Source organism: Erithacus rubecula, assembly GCF_903797595.1.
Source record: "Erithacus rubecula genome assembly, chromosome: 4".
NCBI classification, from domain to species: domain Eukaryota; kingdom Metazoa; phylum Chordata; class Aves; order Passeriformes; family Muscicapidae; genus Erithacus; species Erithacus rubecula.
This window is the reverse complement of record NC_136686.1, coordinates 35,461,689-35,480,468: the sequence shown is the minus strand read 5'-3', so window position 1 is coordinate 35,480,468 and position 18,780 is coordinate 35,461,689. Positions and strand designations below refer to the sequence as shown.

At 39.0% G+C, this 18,780-nt stretch overlaps 1 protein-coding gene across 4 annotated transcripts in view; it reads right to left on the bottom strand.

Annotated features, from left to right (window-relative positions):
- PTPRR (protein tyrosine phosphatase receptor type R) overlaps positions 1 to 18,402 on the bottom strand; it is a 135,465-nt gene extending 117,063 nt beyond the window's left edge. Inside the window, exons 1-3 of one of the 4 annotated variants that reach the window (XM_079303346.1) lie at positions 10,424 to 10,592; positions 7,109 to 7,288; positions 4,126 to 4,430 (exon numbers count right to left, since the gene is read on the bottom strand). In XM_079303346.1, the coding sequence (XP_079159472.1) occupies positions 4,126 to 4,430; positions 7,109 to 7,163 (360 nt within the window). In that variant the 5' untranslated portion in view covers positions 7,164 to 7,288; positions 10,424 to 10,592. Of the gene's footprint in view, positions 1 to 4,125; positions 4,431 to 7,108; positions 7,289 to 10,423; positions 10,593 to 18,193 lie in introns of those variants that run through there. The other 3 variants (XM_079303348.1, XM_079303345.1, XM_079303347.1) reach the window with 3 other exon arrangements.
- Between the last annotated feature and the right edge of the window lie 378 nt (positions 18,403 to 18,780).

Below are 18,780 nucleotides of genomic sequence, written 5' to 3'. Positions count from 1 at the left end.
TCCAGATTAAGATGTCACTATATGAGATGTGTCTGCATGTGTGTATATCTAAATAGGTAGTCAGTGTGCAGTTGGTGCCTAAGCACCCATTATCATCAGTAAAAATCTTGTCACTATAGACATTTGGAATTAGGGAACTCACCCTGAAGCAGATATCAAGGCTGTATGGTACTAGTAGATTAAATGCATCTGGTACTGTTCTCTGGCTGTGAGAAAACTGATGTGGAAATGGTCTATGCCAGCACTAATCTTCAAATCAGGATGATTACCTCTAGTCTGCCTACTGGATATGGTCTCTGACCTATATTAACTCCTTTGTAATCCAGAAAGTGTTTAGAAGCATGCTAGATATCTTAATAGATTACTAGCTTGAATACCTGGTTCCCACATGAATATCTACTTATAGATACATATGTTGTTGTGCTTTATTTTTTTATTTGAGAGAATCCTCTCTCAAAGTACCAGCACCTGAAGTTCTTCCTTATGGTCTTCAGCATGCTTGAAAGTAAATAGTTCAAATACTGGAGACAAAACAGATGTGATGGTATGGAAAGCTATAGCTCTGAGGCATTTAGCCTGACACAGCCCTACACAAACTGCCATGGAAAAGGCAAAGAAAAGCTCTGTGTTGCTGTCTGTGAATCATATATCCCATTGACACTAACTGAAAGAAACTAATTAAATCAATTCAGTTCAGTAACACACGTGAATCAAACAAAAATTAAGAGATGAGCTGAATTTTAGGCTACAGTACAGCACTGTGGCATTTCTAAGCAACAGAAAAAGAAACAGATTTTATGCTTATATAAGAAGGTGTATAGTAAGAGAGAGGTGTGAAAGGGAAAATTGTGATATATTGAGCAAGTGCATTACCTTTACATTTCTGAATGCAAGGATATGCAGGATGCAAGTGAAAAAAGCATCTGAGTAGCTTGGTCCAATCCTGGTACAATACATTTTTGTGCCTAAGAGAGGCTTTGGACAGACCAAACAACATCAGGTTACAAAGAATGATGCTTTAGCATATCCATGAGGTGATAATTTAGACCTAGCTTGAGCTGTAACCTTTACTACAGCTCTATAATTCTAGTACATAAAACTCTATGTGTTTTGGTTTTTTAATAAGTATATTAGACAATATTTCTGTCATAAGTGATTATCCACGTTCTATTCCCACTTTCCATGTAGTACCTTGACCTTGGTGGTTCTTACATTCAGTAATGGAAAGACTTGGAATAAACATAAATAAACTTTTTGAGAACTTTTTCACTGCACTTCCAATTCAATGAGTATATGGTTTCTGAGATGAAAAATAAAAGCTTACAAATAGAAAGCTCAAGTGTTAAAAAAATTTATGCAACTCTATATGTTATCCAAGCAATTCTCAGATGACTTGGTCTCACATCATCTACAGAGACAGCTAAACAGAACATATGGGTAAGCACTAAGGCATTGATAGAACAGTCAAAATGCTTCTAAGAGCTCTGAATTGTCCTCACTTCCTTCAATAAACAAGTTGAACTGAACACACACACACATGAAAAGAAACAACAGGAGCTTAATATTAGGTATTGTGATTGCCTTTAATTATATAAAACTCCCTCCCAGAAAATTAACACCTCATCTTCCTCGCTTAGGCAAACGACTACTACAATATCTCTGGTTTCAGTAAAATTACTTAAGGTATTCTTTATTATTAGAGTCAAAAAACATCACTTTTTGACACGATACCTGCAGAATTCTTGGCTTCATAGCAGTCTGCTGTGCATTGGCAACATTTTCCTTGTCAGATGGTTTAGTTCTTAGCACAAAATGTAACCTTGTAATAGTTCTGCATTAGGCATCCATTCACCCTGCCTTTCCACTTTGATTATGAAAAAAAATGGACCTTGAATCACTGAAATTAGTTTGAATTCAGTTTCCTCTCCTCTGCAGAGCCAACACAGCACTGATTTATTAAAAAAAAAAAAAAAAAAAAGTTGCTGGCTTTCATACTAAATCACAATGTGCACCAGTCATGTAACTAGATTACAGCAAGCACTAACAGTAGCAAATGCCCTTTCAAGATGAGCAACCAACAACATTGCTAAAGGCTGGAATAAAGAGTTAGCCTGGGCAAAACAACAAAAATTGATGCTTGCACTATATACTACAAAGCAGAAAGCAGCAACAGGCAGTAAGTGCTAATTCAAAACAAAGAGGGAGCGATACACATGCAATTCAAAACAAACCAGATTCTCTTGGTAATTACATTAACACTACAATCTACTTCAGGTGGCATTCAAGAAGGAGAAATAGAATGTTGAAGTACAGAAACCTGGAAGGAGCAGGGCTGTGCTTGGATGATGGCAACCACCCTGTTGTGAGACAGCTGCCCTTTTAAAGAAGGCATCTTCAAAATTTCTGATGGTGGGATTAGTCCAGTGCAGTGCCTGACTCACGACACTTTGGCTTCAAACATACACTTGCTTCCCCAAAGGCTTTTTCTGATAGCATGACACAGAAACAAACCAAAACCACCGTCCTTCAGCACATCCAGAGACAGCTGAAGAACCCAAACAACAAACAGCTTTCATGTCATGATTAACTCATGCTGTTATATCTCCCCTTAAAGCACATATGGTTCTCAGCCAGAACAGAAGGCTTCAGAGCAGCAGCTCCATCCTAGAAATGCAGTAGCAAAGCCTCAGACCAAAGTCACCTAATGAGAACTTAATATAGATTTAATGGGCCTTTTTTTTTTATATGAATTTATCTGCCAGTTGAAAATCTGCCTCATTTTACTTTTAATGCAGACACAGAGTCAGTCAGCTAAAATCAGGGTAGCCCCAGAATATTTTGCAAGATTCTTCCATTACTAGCTGAGGACCATGGGTCTCCTAAACTGTGCAAAACCCTACTAAAATACCAGCTCATAGATAACAGTGTCATTTAATGAAAAGAAAGAAGGACCATGCCTATTCTGAGTTCCTTGCACTAATAGAAAGGTTTCACATTGAATGGAAGTGAAATAATGCTTGCACTGGAAAGAAAAGAGCAGTACCTCCTTTTTTAGTTTTTTATCCTGATTATTCTTTTCACTGTCACTACTCTACTGCATTTGGTGCATACATGAGGGCAGATCTCTAGAGTACCATACAGGGATTCTGAAACACTTGGTGTGCAAACACACTTTGGTGTTCTATGCTCTTTTTTCCTTGTTTGTAAAGGCCATTCTCCTTTAATCTCTCATCATCCTTTGAAGCAAGCAATTTACAGATTTCACTTTAATCTTTATTAGTTCACTCTAATGAGTGCACAAGCCATTCTGAGTGGCTCTTCTTCCCTCCAGGAATCAAGGAGAGCTGCCTATGCATGGGGGTGAGGAAGGCAGTGTCTGTGCAGAACACATACAGACTGTACTGTGCACCCCACCAAGGACAGCTCTCCTGGCAGCAAGCTGCTCCACTGGCACAAAGGGTGAGGATGCAGAAGGGCAGCATCAATATATGGTTAAACTGACATGCCCTTCACTGCAGGAGGGAGCACTGCTATCACCACCTCCAGAATGGGACAGGTCACACACCTGACAATGGAGGGTCCCCAATCCCTATGTCCCAGAAGAAGTGCATACACCAACAAAGTTCTTGTTCTTATTCTTTGCATGAAATAGGATTTTTTTTTTTCCAAACAGCTAAGTAAGCATAATGGTTGATTTACAAGAAGAACAGAAGTGCATGAAACCTTTATGTCACCCTTTAAAAATCTCTCTACCTCTGTAGAATAGCTCCCTGAAGTACATTTTCTTGTGACCTATGTAGAATAAGTTTCAAGCACATCCAGTAAAAACTGTGCAAACATCAGTCAAGACAAGAGGATCAACAGCATTTGAGGCAAAGGTAAGATCCTTACCTACAAAGAGACTATATTCTGCATTGGTTCACCAGATTGTTTGTTAATCAGAGTGTGATTATATGAATGCAAATTCCACCAAAGTGAAGAAATTCAAGACAAATGGTCATTATTTAGAGTTAGATGATCAGTCAGGCTACCCAAAATTATAATCCATCTTTATTTATCTACAGGCATATTTATTCACAAAAAAAAAAAAAAAAAATCCCCCAGAACCCAGAAAAAGTCACTTACCACAATAATCACATTCGTTGTAGGAATGGGAAGATTCTCCACTTCCAAATCTTGACCAGTCATTGCTAAGAGATTGAGGGATGGGTCATAAACAGACCTGGGAAAGGCTGATTTAATAATTATTGCAGGGTGCAACTTGCTTATTCTGTTATGGGAAGAAGAATGGAAATTTTGTTTAGAATCCTTGTAGTTGTCTGTATCCAGACTTTTTTCCACACTCTCCACATGGTGATAAATAAACACAGGTTTTCCACTCTTTCGCTGATGAATTGTCAAAAAGTGATCACTGTCTCCAGAAAAGCAGCCTGTAGAAAGAGAAGAGTAAAATTAGAATGTCTCTCTTCACTATTCTGTAGATGGCACTGGAAATTCAATGAGATCTTTGAGTTCTGAGAAATTTGCAAAAATATTTTCGGTGAATAAGAATTCATTTAAAATCTTACAATGCATTTTCTATAACAATATAGTAACAGCACTACAGAGCCTATTAAGTATGTGAATTCCTAAGCTCATTTTCACAGGGCTTTAAAAATGCTATTAATATTTTCAGCCATGGCTATATTAAAAATAAATAAATAAATAAAATATATATACACAAAAGCAGAACACATGCTGAACCAAACTCAACTTCTGCATTGATATCAACTTCAATTGGAAAACACATGCAGCCAACTTACTAATGTATTTTATCACCAAGTAATATGAAAGATGAGAATAGCAGTGACAATCTGTTATAAATGGGCACTAGAGGAGAAAAGGTCAAGACCCTGATCAAAAAATCACATTTACAAATGTGAGAAAATTCAGACCAGTCCATAATCCTAACCAATTCTGCATTCCTTGTTCAGACCTTTCAGCCCCTTATGCTAACTCTTGTTATGACCCAGCCTTCACTCAAGGATCACCTGGCCAGCCAATGGAGCATCTGGCTCTCTGTGGGAGGAGACACAGCTGTGTGGGTTTGGCCATACCTTGGTGCTGGGCACAAAAGCCTCTCTTAGATTAGGGAACTGAAGACAGGGAACTCGAGCATTCCTAATGAAGAGTTAGAGAGAGCTGGGTTTGTTCAGTCTCAAGAAGAGATGGCTGAGAGGGGACCTCATCAATGTCTCTCAGTATCTGGAGGCAGGGTATCAAGAGGATGGAGCCAGGCTCTCCTCAGCAGAACCCAGCAACAGGACTAGAGGCAAGGGGCAGAAACTGAAGCACAGGAAGTTCCACCTGAACATGAGGAAGAATTTCTTTACTGTGTGAGTTACTGAGCACTGCATATTGCCCAGAGAGGTTGTGGAGTCTCCTTCACTGGAGATACTCAAGAACAGCCTGGATAAAATCCTGTGCAATGTGCTCTCAGATGACCCTGCTTGAGCAGGGAGGTTGGATCACTGGTCCCTTCCACCCACAGCCATTCTGCAATTCTGTAATTACATGTGTTTAACTAATTATATATTAGTAAAAAATAAGTTCTCTTTTGAAAGACAAAATATTTCCTGATGATGTCTTTATAAGAGGAACTAAGACTAAATTTTAATTTGGTTTTCAGTTTTGTTTTCCTTTTTTTTTTTTTTTAATGGATGAAAAATAGTGAATCTTCGGTGCCTTTATGCTGAACAGAATAGCTGCAGTTCAGCTCCCAGTCTGTAAGTCTCTATCTGACCAGAAAAATAGGCAAGGATCAGCTGCCTCACAGATAAAATGTAACTGAAGCTGCATTAGTCACCTTCAGAAAATAACTCGAAGAAACCCAGTGTGGTAGGAAAGGGACTTTGTGTTATGAGAGAAGGGAATCCAGAGAGCTCACTCTGATCAGCCTGGAATTTCCTCTTCAGATGCTGCTGGACTTAATGGCAGTGTTAAATTTGAGAGCTGATTTTTAGTTAAAAAAATTTAAATCAATGTTATTTTAATTCTCATAATGAGCTACAAGGACCAGCTTAGCACCAACAACATTTCAATTCAGGATGAACAAGAAATCATTTTGTTCTATTCAAACTGAATTTTTCCTCTGACTTTTTTTGCTTCTGTAAGCAAATCAAAATAATCAGTCATTTGCACAGCTCTACCCAGTGCCCTTAGGAGGTTTCAGTGTAGGTAATTACATTCTGTTGACCTAATTTCCTCATGAAATTTCAGTTAGGAAATCAAGTACAATACCTTATCTGTGCTATAGTATTGCTTTGCATCATTGAGAAATGCATTCTCTGGAATAAGTGGGTGCCTGTCAGTGGGCAATGAAGCAATTTATAACATACATGAACAGAAAATCAATAGTAAAGAGACAGAACACAGATCCTCTATTATAAAGTAAAATGCTGAATCTAAGACTACTCTTTCAAAAGGCTGAAACAAGCATAATCTCCTAGATGACCACTGAGGTCACACGTTTTCAACTCTTGTCAGGTTTTGCTTGGGAAGATGTCTGAAAGCAGGAGAAAATAAAAGCGAAACTGCAGAGTATAGTCCTAAAGACAGCTGAATTTTAAAACTTGTTAAACTTGCTGGGTTCCTATTAAGCTTTGTGGGTGTTGGCTTCATTGATAAAATCCTGAGGGCTGGTCTTAACTAGCAATTTAGAGAGTTGTGTCAGTGGCAAAAAAAAAAAAAAAAAAATAAAGAAGCATCAGCACTTCTCATTGTCACCAACTTTTCACATTCATCTATTTGCTGGATTTATTTTCATGTCTCCTTCACAGAAAACCAGTATTTCAAAACTGATCATAGGTAAGACAAAGGAAAGTAACCACCAACACATTTGGTGTGTCCTCTTTGCCTCCTTCATTCCCATTTCATTGTTTTTGAGGGAATCAAACCAACTATGGTTCTCCTTGCATTCTTTCTATTTCATGTGCTATCCACATCAATATCCCAACTTTCCCTGTTATTTCATTGTTTTCACTGAATGAAACAAAAAAAAATTACAATTAAATACCAGCCAAAATTCTTTCCTGAATATTTTTGCTATAAAAAATAGTTAAGGAACTACCCAAAAAGCTCACTTCTCCTTGAATCTCAGTACTTTTTAACAGAAGAATCACCATTTGCTTCTAAATCCCAGACTTCCTTCCATTAGAAAGCTAGATATCACATCAGTAACATCAGTCCCTGCAGCCATACAAGGTCCATTGTAGATTTTTAAGATGGACAACAAAATATATTGTTTAACCTGTAGCAATGAAAAAGTAAAAGTCTAATTACATAACATTACACTTTATACCCACACAAAACTTTTTCCATCAGCTAAGCAGTAAGATGTTCAGATATGTTCTAAGAAAATTGCTACACTGAATTTGGTTATCTGAGAACTCGACACAGGCCCAGTATCTTAAGTTACAAGCATCCACAGTGCCCCATGTGAAAAACTTCACTAAACTTAAAAGACTGTGTGTAAGGCCCTAATCACTCCCAGACTTTGGTTCCCAGACTGCCATGGATGCCTCACAAATGGGCCATCCTTGATACTACAGGGAAAGCTAAACTTCCTCTCAATTGATGAAGTGGTAATATATTCCTTCCTGATCCTCCAGACTTCAGCTGCAAACATAAGCAATTAGTTACCAACCAGACACATGGAGAATTAAGTAATTAAAAATACCAGTGTTTCTGCTACATAACACCATTAAATATTTCCATTCTCCAACCTTAAAGGGAGAGAAGACTGGGATTCCTATATCAAACTCTGTACTTCTACAAAAAAAAGAATATGCTTCTCTCTGGCCACCAGGGAAACTGTCAGAAGCTGTGAAGAACTGATTTTGGTGCCTTTTAAGCTTCAGATATCCCAACATACAGAAAAATTCAATAAATATGGTTTAGGAAAAGGCTCAAATAATGTAATTCCTAGAGGTTTCTCTTCCATTTCCTTAGCAAACTTTATCCAAAATTATGTTCTGATATTCTCTTCACACTACCCTGTTTGAACTCTGCTTCAGGATGTAGAGTTATTTATGACTCACTTGAAATATTCACCCAGTACTGCTATTATCCATAATAATTTTATTCCTTCTCCTAAAATTGTCTCCCCTCAAGTGTATTTACAAAGAATTATAGTTTATTCTGCCTCAATACTGAGAGCAGATTAGATGTGATTCCATGCTATTTCCTCTATCCAAAACCAAAAAAGCTGAGTCTCACTTATTTCTCAGCTAAATGTAGCTATCTTCACGTGAAGGGAAATTTTATTAGTTCCAAAATGAACAATAATTAATGGTTAATTTCAAACCCACATCAGAACTTCTCTGAGCAGCAGGTTCATATGTACTTTTGCCTCTAGAAAACATCTAGTCCTTTCATCATGCAGATCATCTCATGGAATAACCATTCCAACTCCCTTTAGTAAGAGAAGCTGCTCTTTGACTTGTACTGATTTGAAGTGCTCATTCCACTCTCCAGTTCTTCTGTCTGTATGATGTAGTGACTTTTTATTAGATTTCAGCTCCTGATGAATATTGCTATTTCTTCCTCTGTTCCTTACCTATAAGTTATTTTTTCCTTCCTTGCAGCTCCTCAATGCTGCTGCTTTTCCTTAGATTTTTATTTTTTTTAACAAGAATGCCTGTCTTGATCTTGCTTCCATGTTCATTCACTGTAAGCCCCTTCTGTAATTTAGCTGCTCCTGTACAGATTTAGTTGCATTTCCAATACCTGGAGCTGTGCTTCTAGAACCTCTACCAAGTATGACACTACATCTATTAAAGTGCAACAAGAAGCTCGAGGGTGATATAGAATGCATGCTTTCTAAATCTGAACATCTTCACTATTTGTACTAGTTTCAGTATTTCTACCATTGCCAACATTTGCTATCCTCCTGAAAGGAAAGTTGGATAAATCCCTATGAAATTCCCTGTTCTGCAGAATTCAACTGTTCTGCTTAAGGGTTCAAAATATGCATTCACTTGATCTTCTTAGATGTCTGTATAAACACACAAGATAAAACTATTTCTGTCATAAACTAAAAAGAGAAAAAAAATCTAATCTACAGAAGATTGATGGAGAATGGGACAGTAGAATTCCATATAAAATATACACATAATCCCTGTATATGGGAAGCATAATATTTCCTCATGAAAACAGATGGATAAATCACAAGAATACTAGATAGCACATGCTTCTGAGCCTGTCACACTACAGAGTTGCACTATATATGCAGAAAGGAAAGCCTATAATAAATAGCAAATCTGATGTTCTGGATGTTGTGGGCACTTTTGACTGTTCCAGTTGGCCTCTGCATGATAGAGGAAAACCCAGGATTTCTGTAGACTGTCTTGACTCTGTATAGTTTCAGACAGTTGACATTTTATCACAAATCAACCTGCTAGAAAATTGTTAGACTCCCTCCCAATTCCCAAATACCTTCACTTTTGCTAAAACAGACAGATAAAAACTTCAAGATAGTCAAGATCTGTTAATGAGCCAGTAACACATCAGCATGGTTTTAATGTTTTTAAACATAAAACTATCAGAGCTTTACAGGTATTTTATCTCACATCTTGTTAAGAAAATGATGATTTGACTCCCTACTCACCCTACTCTCAGTCAGACAAGTTTCCCTTGCCAGCTTGGCCCCAGGTTTCCCATAGCAGAGTCTCAGTCCTCTGGTTCCTTTAAGTCATTTTATCATGATACAACAGCACAAAAGCCACTCGAGCTGGGTGCCTCCCACTTAACATCCTCTACAGCCAGAAACCAGACATTTATTTGACTGAAAAAGCCCCAGTGGGACATAACATAAACCTGATAGGGCCATGATAATGGTGTCTAAAGTAATGATGTGTGTCTGGAAAAACAACTTGAGGTAGTTTCTTGTCTTGTTATTAATCTTAATCTGAACAAATTTGGTAATAAGTTATGCTCCTGAACAGTCCCATTTTTCTATAATGAGACATATCTGTATATTTGCTACTTGTAAGCAGTGCAGCCACCTCAAATCCACTGACAAAAGTGCTGCGCTGCATCTGACTAGTAAGTAAAATGCACACATGAATATAGACACCTAGTGCATATAGTTTAAACACATAATGCTACTTAATAATCACACTTAATACTCTAGCACTATAATAACACAGAAGTCTTTTTATAGTTAAAAATAACTTGGTATATTACACCACTTGAGGTTTTTATGCTAAAAGCTGGAAATTGAAGGGGAAAAAAGCATAAAATGTAGACTCATTTCATAAGGGAAAAACATGCTGAAACTTGATGGATTGCTTTCAAAAATAAATTGAATTTAAATGAAATTTGAGTTACAGTTCTTAATGCTTTTGTCAAGTAATTTCTCATTTCCAGTCACAAAAATACTTACCAAATTTTGGTAATTAAATTTTGTACTCTGAGCTCCCCATGGTTTTTTCCTTTCTGTTTGGCTCACCACTCTGAAAGAAGCTCTTTGTCCCATACAAACTTCCTTCAAACCTGTAAATCAGCCCCAGACTGGACAGGCTTGGCTTTACCATCTCTTGGACCATGGTTTATTATCTCTTGAGCAGCTACCTAGTCACTCTGAGATGCAGGTCAATGTACTTATGCACACCAATGATCCTCTCCAATAACACCAAAGTTCCCACAGCTGGGAGATTCATTCTCTGCCTCTTTTCAGAACATTGAGATAGAAACAGATTCCATTCAGTGTAGAGTTTGCAGCTCCCTCTTGCTTGTACAAGGGCCAAGGATGTGCTGACCCACAGGAAGGAGAAAAAAAAAAAAAAGCTTAAATGTCAAAATGCTTATTATCATGCTGGCCATTTATGAACACGGCTCTAACTCTCAGGAGTTACAATGGCAATGATACTGAGGGAAATTCCAACTGTTGGTAAATCTAGCATAGCATAAACACTGCTATAGATTTAGAAGACTTCCATCTGTTCTGGGCTGTGAAAGTTGTCTCTTCTGGTGCATACAACAAGGCCTTCCTTTGGCTTTGCCTTCAAAAGACACAAATCTATTGTTTTATCCCTATTTCATCTACATTACCAAGGGAAAAGAAAAATAAACAAGAAAAAACCCAAACAAACCAACAAACATATTAAAAGGAATCAACATATCTAGTGGAAAATATACAGGTTTTAAATTATGTTGAAAGCAAAAATGAAAACAAAATATGTCTGGAGGCAATATGCTTTGCATCTGTACCATCTAGCAAAGTAGTACATCAATCACCAAATCTCATTTGGATAAAGTTATGCACTTTTAGCCAAACATAAACTGTTGAACTTGAGCATGGTGCACCAAAAATTATTGCCAATAAAATGCAGTTAAAACAGCGGCTAAAATATTACTTGAACATTAGTTGGACACTGAATATACTTTCAAAAGTGCTTTTTTGAGGTACACCAGAAAAAAATACAAACTACTTGCTGCTTTGGTAATACATTAAGTTTTGGATTGACACAAGAATTCATCTAGGAAACAATTTTGCATAAATAACAGAAGGACATGAAGGATGTGACTGTTCCCATTATTCAGAAATCAATTCCAAAACACAAGTCTTCACACCACGGCTTTGTCTTTAGCCAAAACCTGTTAGAGCAATACAAATGAAGCTATTCTTTTCTCAAAGTAGGCTGCTAAACCTAATGGTCAAGCATGCTGCTGTATAGCTTCTCACAGCCTCCTTCAGGTAGATGAATCCCTCTGTTACTTTCAAAATCTTGTTTATAAACAAAGATGAAGCACACCTCAAACATGTAAGTGAAGCCATGAGTTTATTGTTAGCACAGTGAAAATCTTATCAAACTAATTCAAGAAGCATTGTTAATCTAGATCCATCTTTTACAGAAAAACAAGTAATACAGAAAAAGTCACAATTGTAGGAAGAGTACAATTAAATTGCCTATCCTTTTACCTGGTCTTACTCTAACTCCATGCTTCTCTGGGTCATCAATTCAATTGTTTCCCACTGGTGATGGGCATTGTTAAAAGGAGTTGTCAGCACCTGGAGTCCTCCATCAAGAGGGATATGGTCTTCATGCTGATCAATTTTTCTTCCTCTCCTCTCTTCTTCCTTCCTCTTAAGAAGCTACATATACTTGCATTTTCTAACATGCATTTATACTTACTCTTTCTTCAGCTGGTCTGCAGTTCCAAGTTATATTTGAACTTACTGTAAACAGTGCTACATATGTATGTTAGATACTATCTTTTTGTTCTCTTCATTAATGCCTAAAACCAGTTTTCTCAAGCTCCAGGTTTCCATTTTTTCCCTTTTACTGATCTTTTTATAGCATGGAGTCCTCAGTGCCAAGATTGTGCCCCATCTCTTATCCTCCCACACCTGCACTCCTCTAAGGAGACATTCCATGTCTGCTGTTCTACCAAGCCTTGGTTACTGCTCCTGTGTAGACTATAGTTGTAGCATACACCAGAAAAAAAAAGAAAATATTAAAACAGATATAAATGTTTGCTTAAGTAGAAAAAACTGCTGTCAGAGCTAACCCAAGCAAAACACGCATGTCAAAGTTTGGACAGAGCAGCTGTCCCAAACAAGTGTGCTTGAGATAAGTAAAAAAATTACTAGCAATGAGCAAAAGTCAGATTTAATATTAAATATGTCAAATCCCAATCATAAGGCCTTGTAAAATCAGGGCAAAACTTACAGCTTTGCTATTATCAATGGCAACATCCCATTACAGGACTATTAGGTCACATTCCTTCATAGGAGGGGTTCTGTGCTTTCCTAGTGAGGTCCAGTAGCCAAAGGCCAGGCCTTTTCTAGCAGAGGAACTGTACCCATGATACATCAAAATTCAGAGCAAATAAACTACACCAGAGCTAAGCAAGAAGAGGATAGGACAATTGCAAAAATTCAGAAAAACATTTTGATTTGCCCCTAAACACAATGTTCAGGACTTTTGACCAAAAAGACAAAATCAAGTAGTACAAAAATGTATGTATGTATGTGAGCAGGTATAGAAATGATTCTTTATGTGTGTGTTTGTATCTGTAAGAATAAGGAAGTGCATGCACACCACTCAAGTGCATGTGTGGTGAGGGTGGAAGGGTGGGAATACACAGAAGAGAGAGAGGGAGGGAAGAGATGATTGGAAACATTTTTTTTCCCTTTCTAATGAGCAATCTCCTGAAAATAGAAACAACTGCAAATTCATTTTTGCTAAATTTGTTCTTTTCTGTAGGAAAAAATTTGCCCTGGCCAAAAATATCCCCAGCTACAGTGAATCTGGATTAAGCATATGAGTGGTATCTTTTTCAAAAAGACACTTTGCATCTCATTTCATGGGCCTCATACGTCAATACTGAAATTAGATACCAGAGACCATTGATTTCACTAGGTCTACTCATGTGAATTTAGAGATGAGCTAGTGGTCCCAAAGGCACTTAAGCACTCTGCCATACTTATGCCTTGGCACTAATGTACCATATACACTCATGTCAGATTTTTTTTTTCCCCAGAAGATGCGAGAAACCAATGCATTAATTTTCTAATTTTGTGATTACTGTCATTTTTCCAATGAAGGTTGCAGATAAATTCTGCTCTGCATAAAATGGATGTAAATACATAGTATTTCAAGGAAATATATTGTATCTCCATGGAAATCTATAGCTGGTATGAAGGAAAGTCAACTCCAATCCTAAAGTTTTGGCTTTCTTTTATAGCAGTATTGTTTTAAAAAATCCCACTGATGATTTCTGAGAAGATCTTATTAACTCCTCCAAGTATTTATTCTGAAGCCATGCTGAAAATCCTACAGTGCCTATGTTTTATGGAGTAAGAGCCCTATGCTTCCATCTAATTCCCCACAGCAATCGTTGTTACACCCCTGTGGAGGAGAGGCCACCACCAAACAGAGCTACACAGTTATGTCATTAGCTTCTTTCTAGAGAGACATAGTCCCCCAAGAGCCCAATTCATGGACTTTCAAAAACTCTGAAATCAGCCTTCACTAAGATGTTTCAGTCTTCTTTATAATACAATAAATGGAATTAGTCAGAGATTCCAAGACCACAAACCTCGATAATTTCCTAATGGATGGACTGAACATAAATCTCTCATCTCTCAGAAGACAACGTATTTTAAAATTATGAATAGCAAAAATTTTCCTATGTAAAAAATATGATGAGTCTCTTTTCCAACTAAATACTTCCTCAAAAATATGAAGTCAGATATTGAATTATAGAACTGTTTTTTGCCCAACAGAACCTTTCAAGAGACAGATGACTACCCTCTGATTATCCATGAGTCCTACTAAAAAAAGACAGAAAAGTCTCTTCTAGTAAAAACACCCACTCATGACCAGCAATGTGTTTTTAAAGAAGGCAATTATAAGAATCAGCTTCATTTAGATTATGTTAGTGTAATGAAGCAGCATCCTTATTCATTTTTTAAATCAATAGCTCCTTCACTTTCACTCTAAATGTATTTAGAACCTAGAATTATTCATTCATTAGTATGAGGTTACTGAAATGGATCTGATGGCAAATGCATTTTGTGTAGACCTCACCTCGACCCTAAAAGTACAGTCTCCAGATTCTCTAACTTTTGTGACAGAGCTTGTGCATTTTACAGAAAATAGGCCAGCCCAACATCTAAGTAGAAACTGCAGTGTACTCAATTAATTTCCAACCATGAGAATATCACGCAGTCCATGTTTGACCAGGAAGCTGAACTCAGCAGAATTTAGTAAGGACATCCCATGAGCTGTGTGAGAACCAGTCTAGCATACTTATATTATATATTTCTACCTAGCAAATTCTACCCAAAGGAGTGTTAGTTTGTGGTAATATATAAGTTTTGATATAAGCATTGCTCAAAAAAGATAAAATGTCACTATTTCCTACTCTGAAGTTTAAGTGATTCCAGCTGAGGGGCTGGAAGAATGGATCCATCAAGAGGTCCAGACAAGGATCTACATACCTCCTTTCTGAAAAGGCTAGCAAGAAAGTATTGGTTCATATTTACTTAAGGCTGGCAATGCATGTCTTAATAAAATGAAGTAATAGAAGCTCTTAGCAAGCTAGTGGAAGGCCTTTCTCAAGAGACCATGACTTAGATGACCTGACCAAATAATCAGTTGTTAACTTTTTGCTTTGGCAGGACTAGGATTTGTTTATCCTGTTTTAATCCTAAAAGCAAATTCTAAAAATGCTTTCTTAAAGAGAGGTTTTTAGTGCAAGACAGGTGATGCATTGATACCATGACTGTTAACTGTGTGCGTTTTTTCTAGTCAGGTTGGTTTTCCTAGTCTATTTCACAGAATCACAGATTTACCTTTTCCCCCCACAAATCTCCAGTAACTGGATACTTAATTCATCATATATTTTAATTTTATTAACAAAATTTTTTTAAAAATAAAATTAACAGAAAGAGGCAATTAGTTGAGTAATGTGCATAACTCAAATGGTTCTCTAATTACAAGTTAGTCTTATGCACCACTTTGTGTTTTTCCTACTACCTGCCATTCTTTTACAAGGAGACAATGCTTCCTAGTCACCTTGGGAGACACTAGGTTTTTATTGCAAGAACATGTGTATTAGATCATACATACTAAAAGAGAGCATAACCTACGCTGTCGTGCACTCTCTCATGCAATGCATAATCTAAGTGGAAGGTTCATGCTGACCTGTAATCACTTGCTACAAATTTAGATCTTCCTGTAACAGCAACCTCCATATAGGTTGATTACTTCACCTGCTGCACTCAGCAAAAGGGCCTAATTCTGTTTTCAGAGATGCACACACAAATGTTTTATTTTAGGTAGCAGTATATGCACATACCAACAGCACTATCGTATTTAATTTTCTGATAACATGACATGTTATACTGGTATTGGTATCTAAGTCAACTCAGTAAAATGGTACCTTAGTGAGCACATGAAAATCCCTGACCACATTTTTGACATGAACATTTCCTTTCTTCGTACAAAATTTTACTACAGTGGTAGTAGAGTTATAGTTCCATAGGAAACCAGATTTGCTATACGAGCACTACTTAAACACATTAACTCTTTTTGCTGTCATTAGCTGAAGTAAATGTGGACTTATGTTTTCTCTAAAATCTATTACCACCAACTGATATCAAGGGAGATTTTCCTAATATCTACTGACAGTGTCTTCAGCATTCTCTAGAAGCACATCTCATAGAAATTCAGCCTCAGAACAAAAAGCCAAGCCATGTCCAACACATTATACAAAAATTGACATTTGGAATATAATTTGTGACCTAGCAAGTAGAATGCATCTTGTGATTTCACATGAACCAAAGCTTCAAAATCACTGTAAATAATTCACAAGGCTGTACATAAAAGATGTCTAGAGTAGTAGCCTGTGTAAGACCAAATTTTGTACTTGTATCAGATGAAACAGAGGTATCTTAGCATGTTAAGCTTCCTTTGTTATTTATTGTTGTGACATCCTCAATGACTTCCAACAAGAGCAAGTTGCATGCAGCCCTACCTTAGTGGAAGCACAGCTCTTGTGCTCAGTGCAAACTGTGCCCAATCGTGCAAAGGTTGAATTCAGCTCCTGTACATCCTCCCCCTCATCTTCCACAAAATAATTATTTTCCGTGATTACTAAGGCAAAAATAGCACCATATATTTTCCCTTTTTTTTTTCATATTATTTGAGATGTTTGCATAATGAAGACCAAGATCTCCTTGCAAGCATTCCCAGTAAATTAATGAAACAAGTAGAACTTAGTAAGGTAAGTGAACAGCTTACTGGCAGAATATATATCCAGTTTCCATTAGCAGGATAGAAGAATGAAGCAAAACAAAACTAATGTAAATTCCACTGTTAATAGGGGATATACTGAGATTAGATGGCATGTTGTGTCAAATAGAGGCTGTACTCTAATTTTGTACAGATGTTCAATTTAATACATGTTGTAAAAGAACAATTTAAAAGCAGCTTAAGGCTTTTATTGAAACAGATCACGAAGTGCTCCCATCTTTCAGTCAATAATCTCTTGCACATATGAATATAACACAAAACAGCATGAGCATCCTAACTATAGATTTACAGGAAAGAGGCTCCATAAATTTTATGAAGTGTAGCCTAATATTACAAGGCAATAAAATACCAATAACAGAGACAAAGTTATTTCTCCTGATAACTGTAAAAAAAAAGCAATCATTTTCATAATAGATCATTTTTGGGATGTTCATACAGTTCTATATTAAGAGACATGAAGTTCAATAGTTCATTTTAATGATTTCGCAGTAAGACAATGTAAACGTGTTGCATCTTAAAAACAACATTCCCAGAACAAGAGAATCAGTATCCGTGCATTTAATTGTAGTTCCTAATTAAACTCCATGGAACTTGCAAGCCATTTATTACTTCAGAAGTGGCTAAGCTTGTCATAAATGACAAAACAAAGAAACTCTTCAACTTTACTAATTGAGAACTTAATTTAATTATACAGTTACCCCAGATTTTACTTCCTTCCTCTGATAATATATGCTGAAGTCTGCACAGGATAAACGGAGGCTCTGAACGATGAGCAGCTTTTCACGGCTTCAAGGAAGCCTGAGATTTATGCCAGAAATATAAGCTCTGACTACTGGAACGAAACTGGCAGTGGAACCTCATGTACGTACTAGGGCGCTCATCGCTCACTGCATTTCTGAATGAGGCACACGTTTTGCCAGCAAAGCAGAGAGAGGATTTATTAGCACCGCGAACAGCCGAAATGCCTGCTGCTGTCGCAGCTGAAATTTCCCTTTCTAAAAACACTGCTGCCACGAGCACATACAAGTAGCGACGCCTCCTCACCAGTATCTAAAAATAAATAAATAAATGAAATAAGAAGAAGGCACATAGGGAGTCCCGATTTCCCCTCGCTGCCGTAGCCCCGGGCCAGCTCCCCGCGATCCGGGGCCGGAGCGCGGCCGCTCCGCGGGGCGCGCAGCGCGGGGCTCGCCCGCCCGCGGCCGCCGCTGTCCGCGGTGCTGACGGCGCTCCGCCGCCTCCGGGGCTGCCGGGCTCGGGACCGGGGCGGCCGCCGCCGGACCGGGCAGCCGCCGCCTCCCGCCACAACAGGTGCGCCGCCGGGCGCAAGCGGGTCCCCACCGCCGTCCCGCCCGCCCCGCCGTCCGGCCGCGGCCGCCCCCGCTCACCTGCGGCGCGGAGGTGGAGCAGGAGGCAGAGCGCCCGGAGGCAGGCGGCCGCCCGCCGCCGCATGGTGCGAGCCGAGGGCAGCCGAGCGCGGGGAGCCGCGGGGAGCCGAGGGAAGCCGAGAGAGCAGAGAGCCGAGGGAGCCGAGGGAGCCGAAGGAGCCGAAGGAGCCGGGCACCGCCGCCAACCGCGTCCCGCTCCCCCCGCCCCCGGCAGTGAGCATGCCTGGGAGCGCGCTGCGCATGCGCAACGCCGCGCGGGCGGGCGGGCGGCCGCCCTCACCTGCCTCCCGTCCTGGCGCGGGTGAGGCGAGGGGCGAGCACGGCCCGCATGGGCGGCCACCCACCGCGGGGCGCGGGGGCGCGCAATAGCCGCGGGGAGCCGCAGGGCCCAATGGGACCGGCAGAAAGAGAGATCTCCAGTTCCATGGGTGTTCGGGGAGGGGGCGAGAATGGGTGGCGGGGGTGATTTCCTGCTCGGCTTCCAGCCGGAGCAGCGCTCGGGGCTCCTGCTGCAGCGGAGCGGTGGGGATTGCATCTCCCCGCTCTTGCAGCGCCCAGGAGGCGATCTCAGGAGTTTGGGCTTGTCT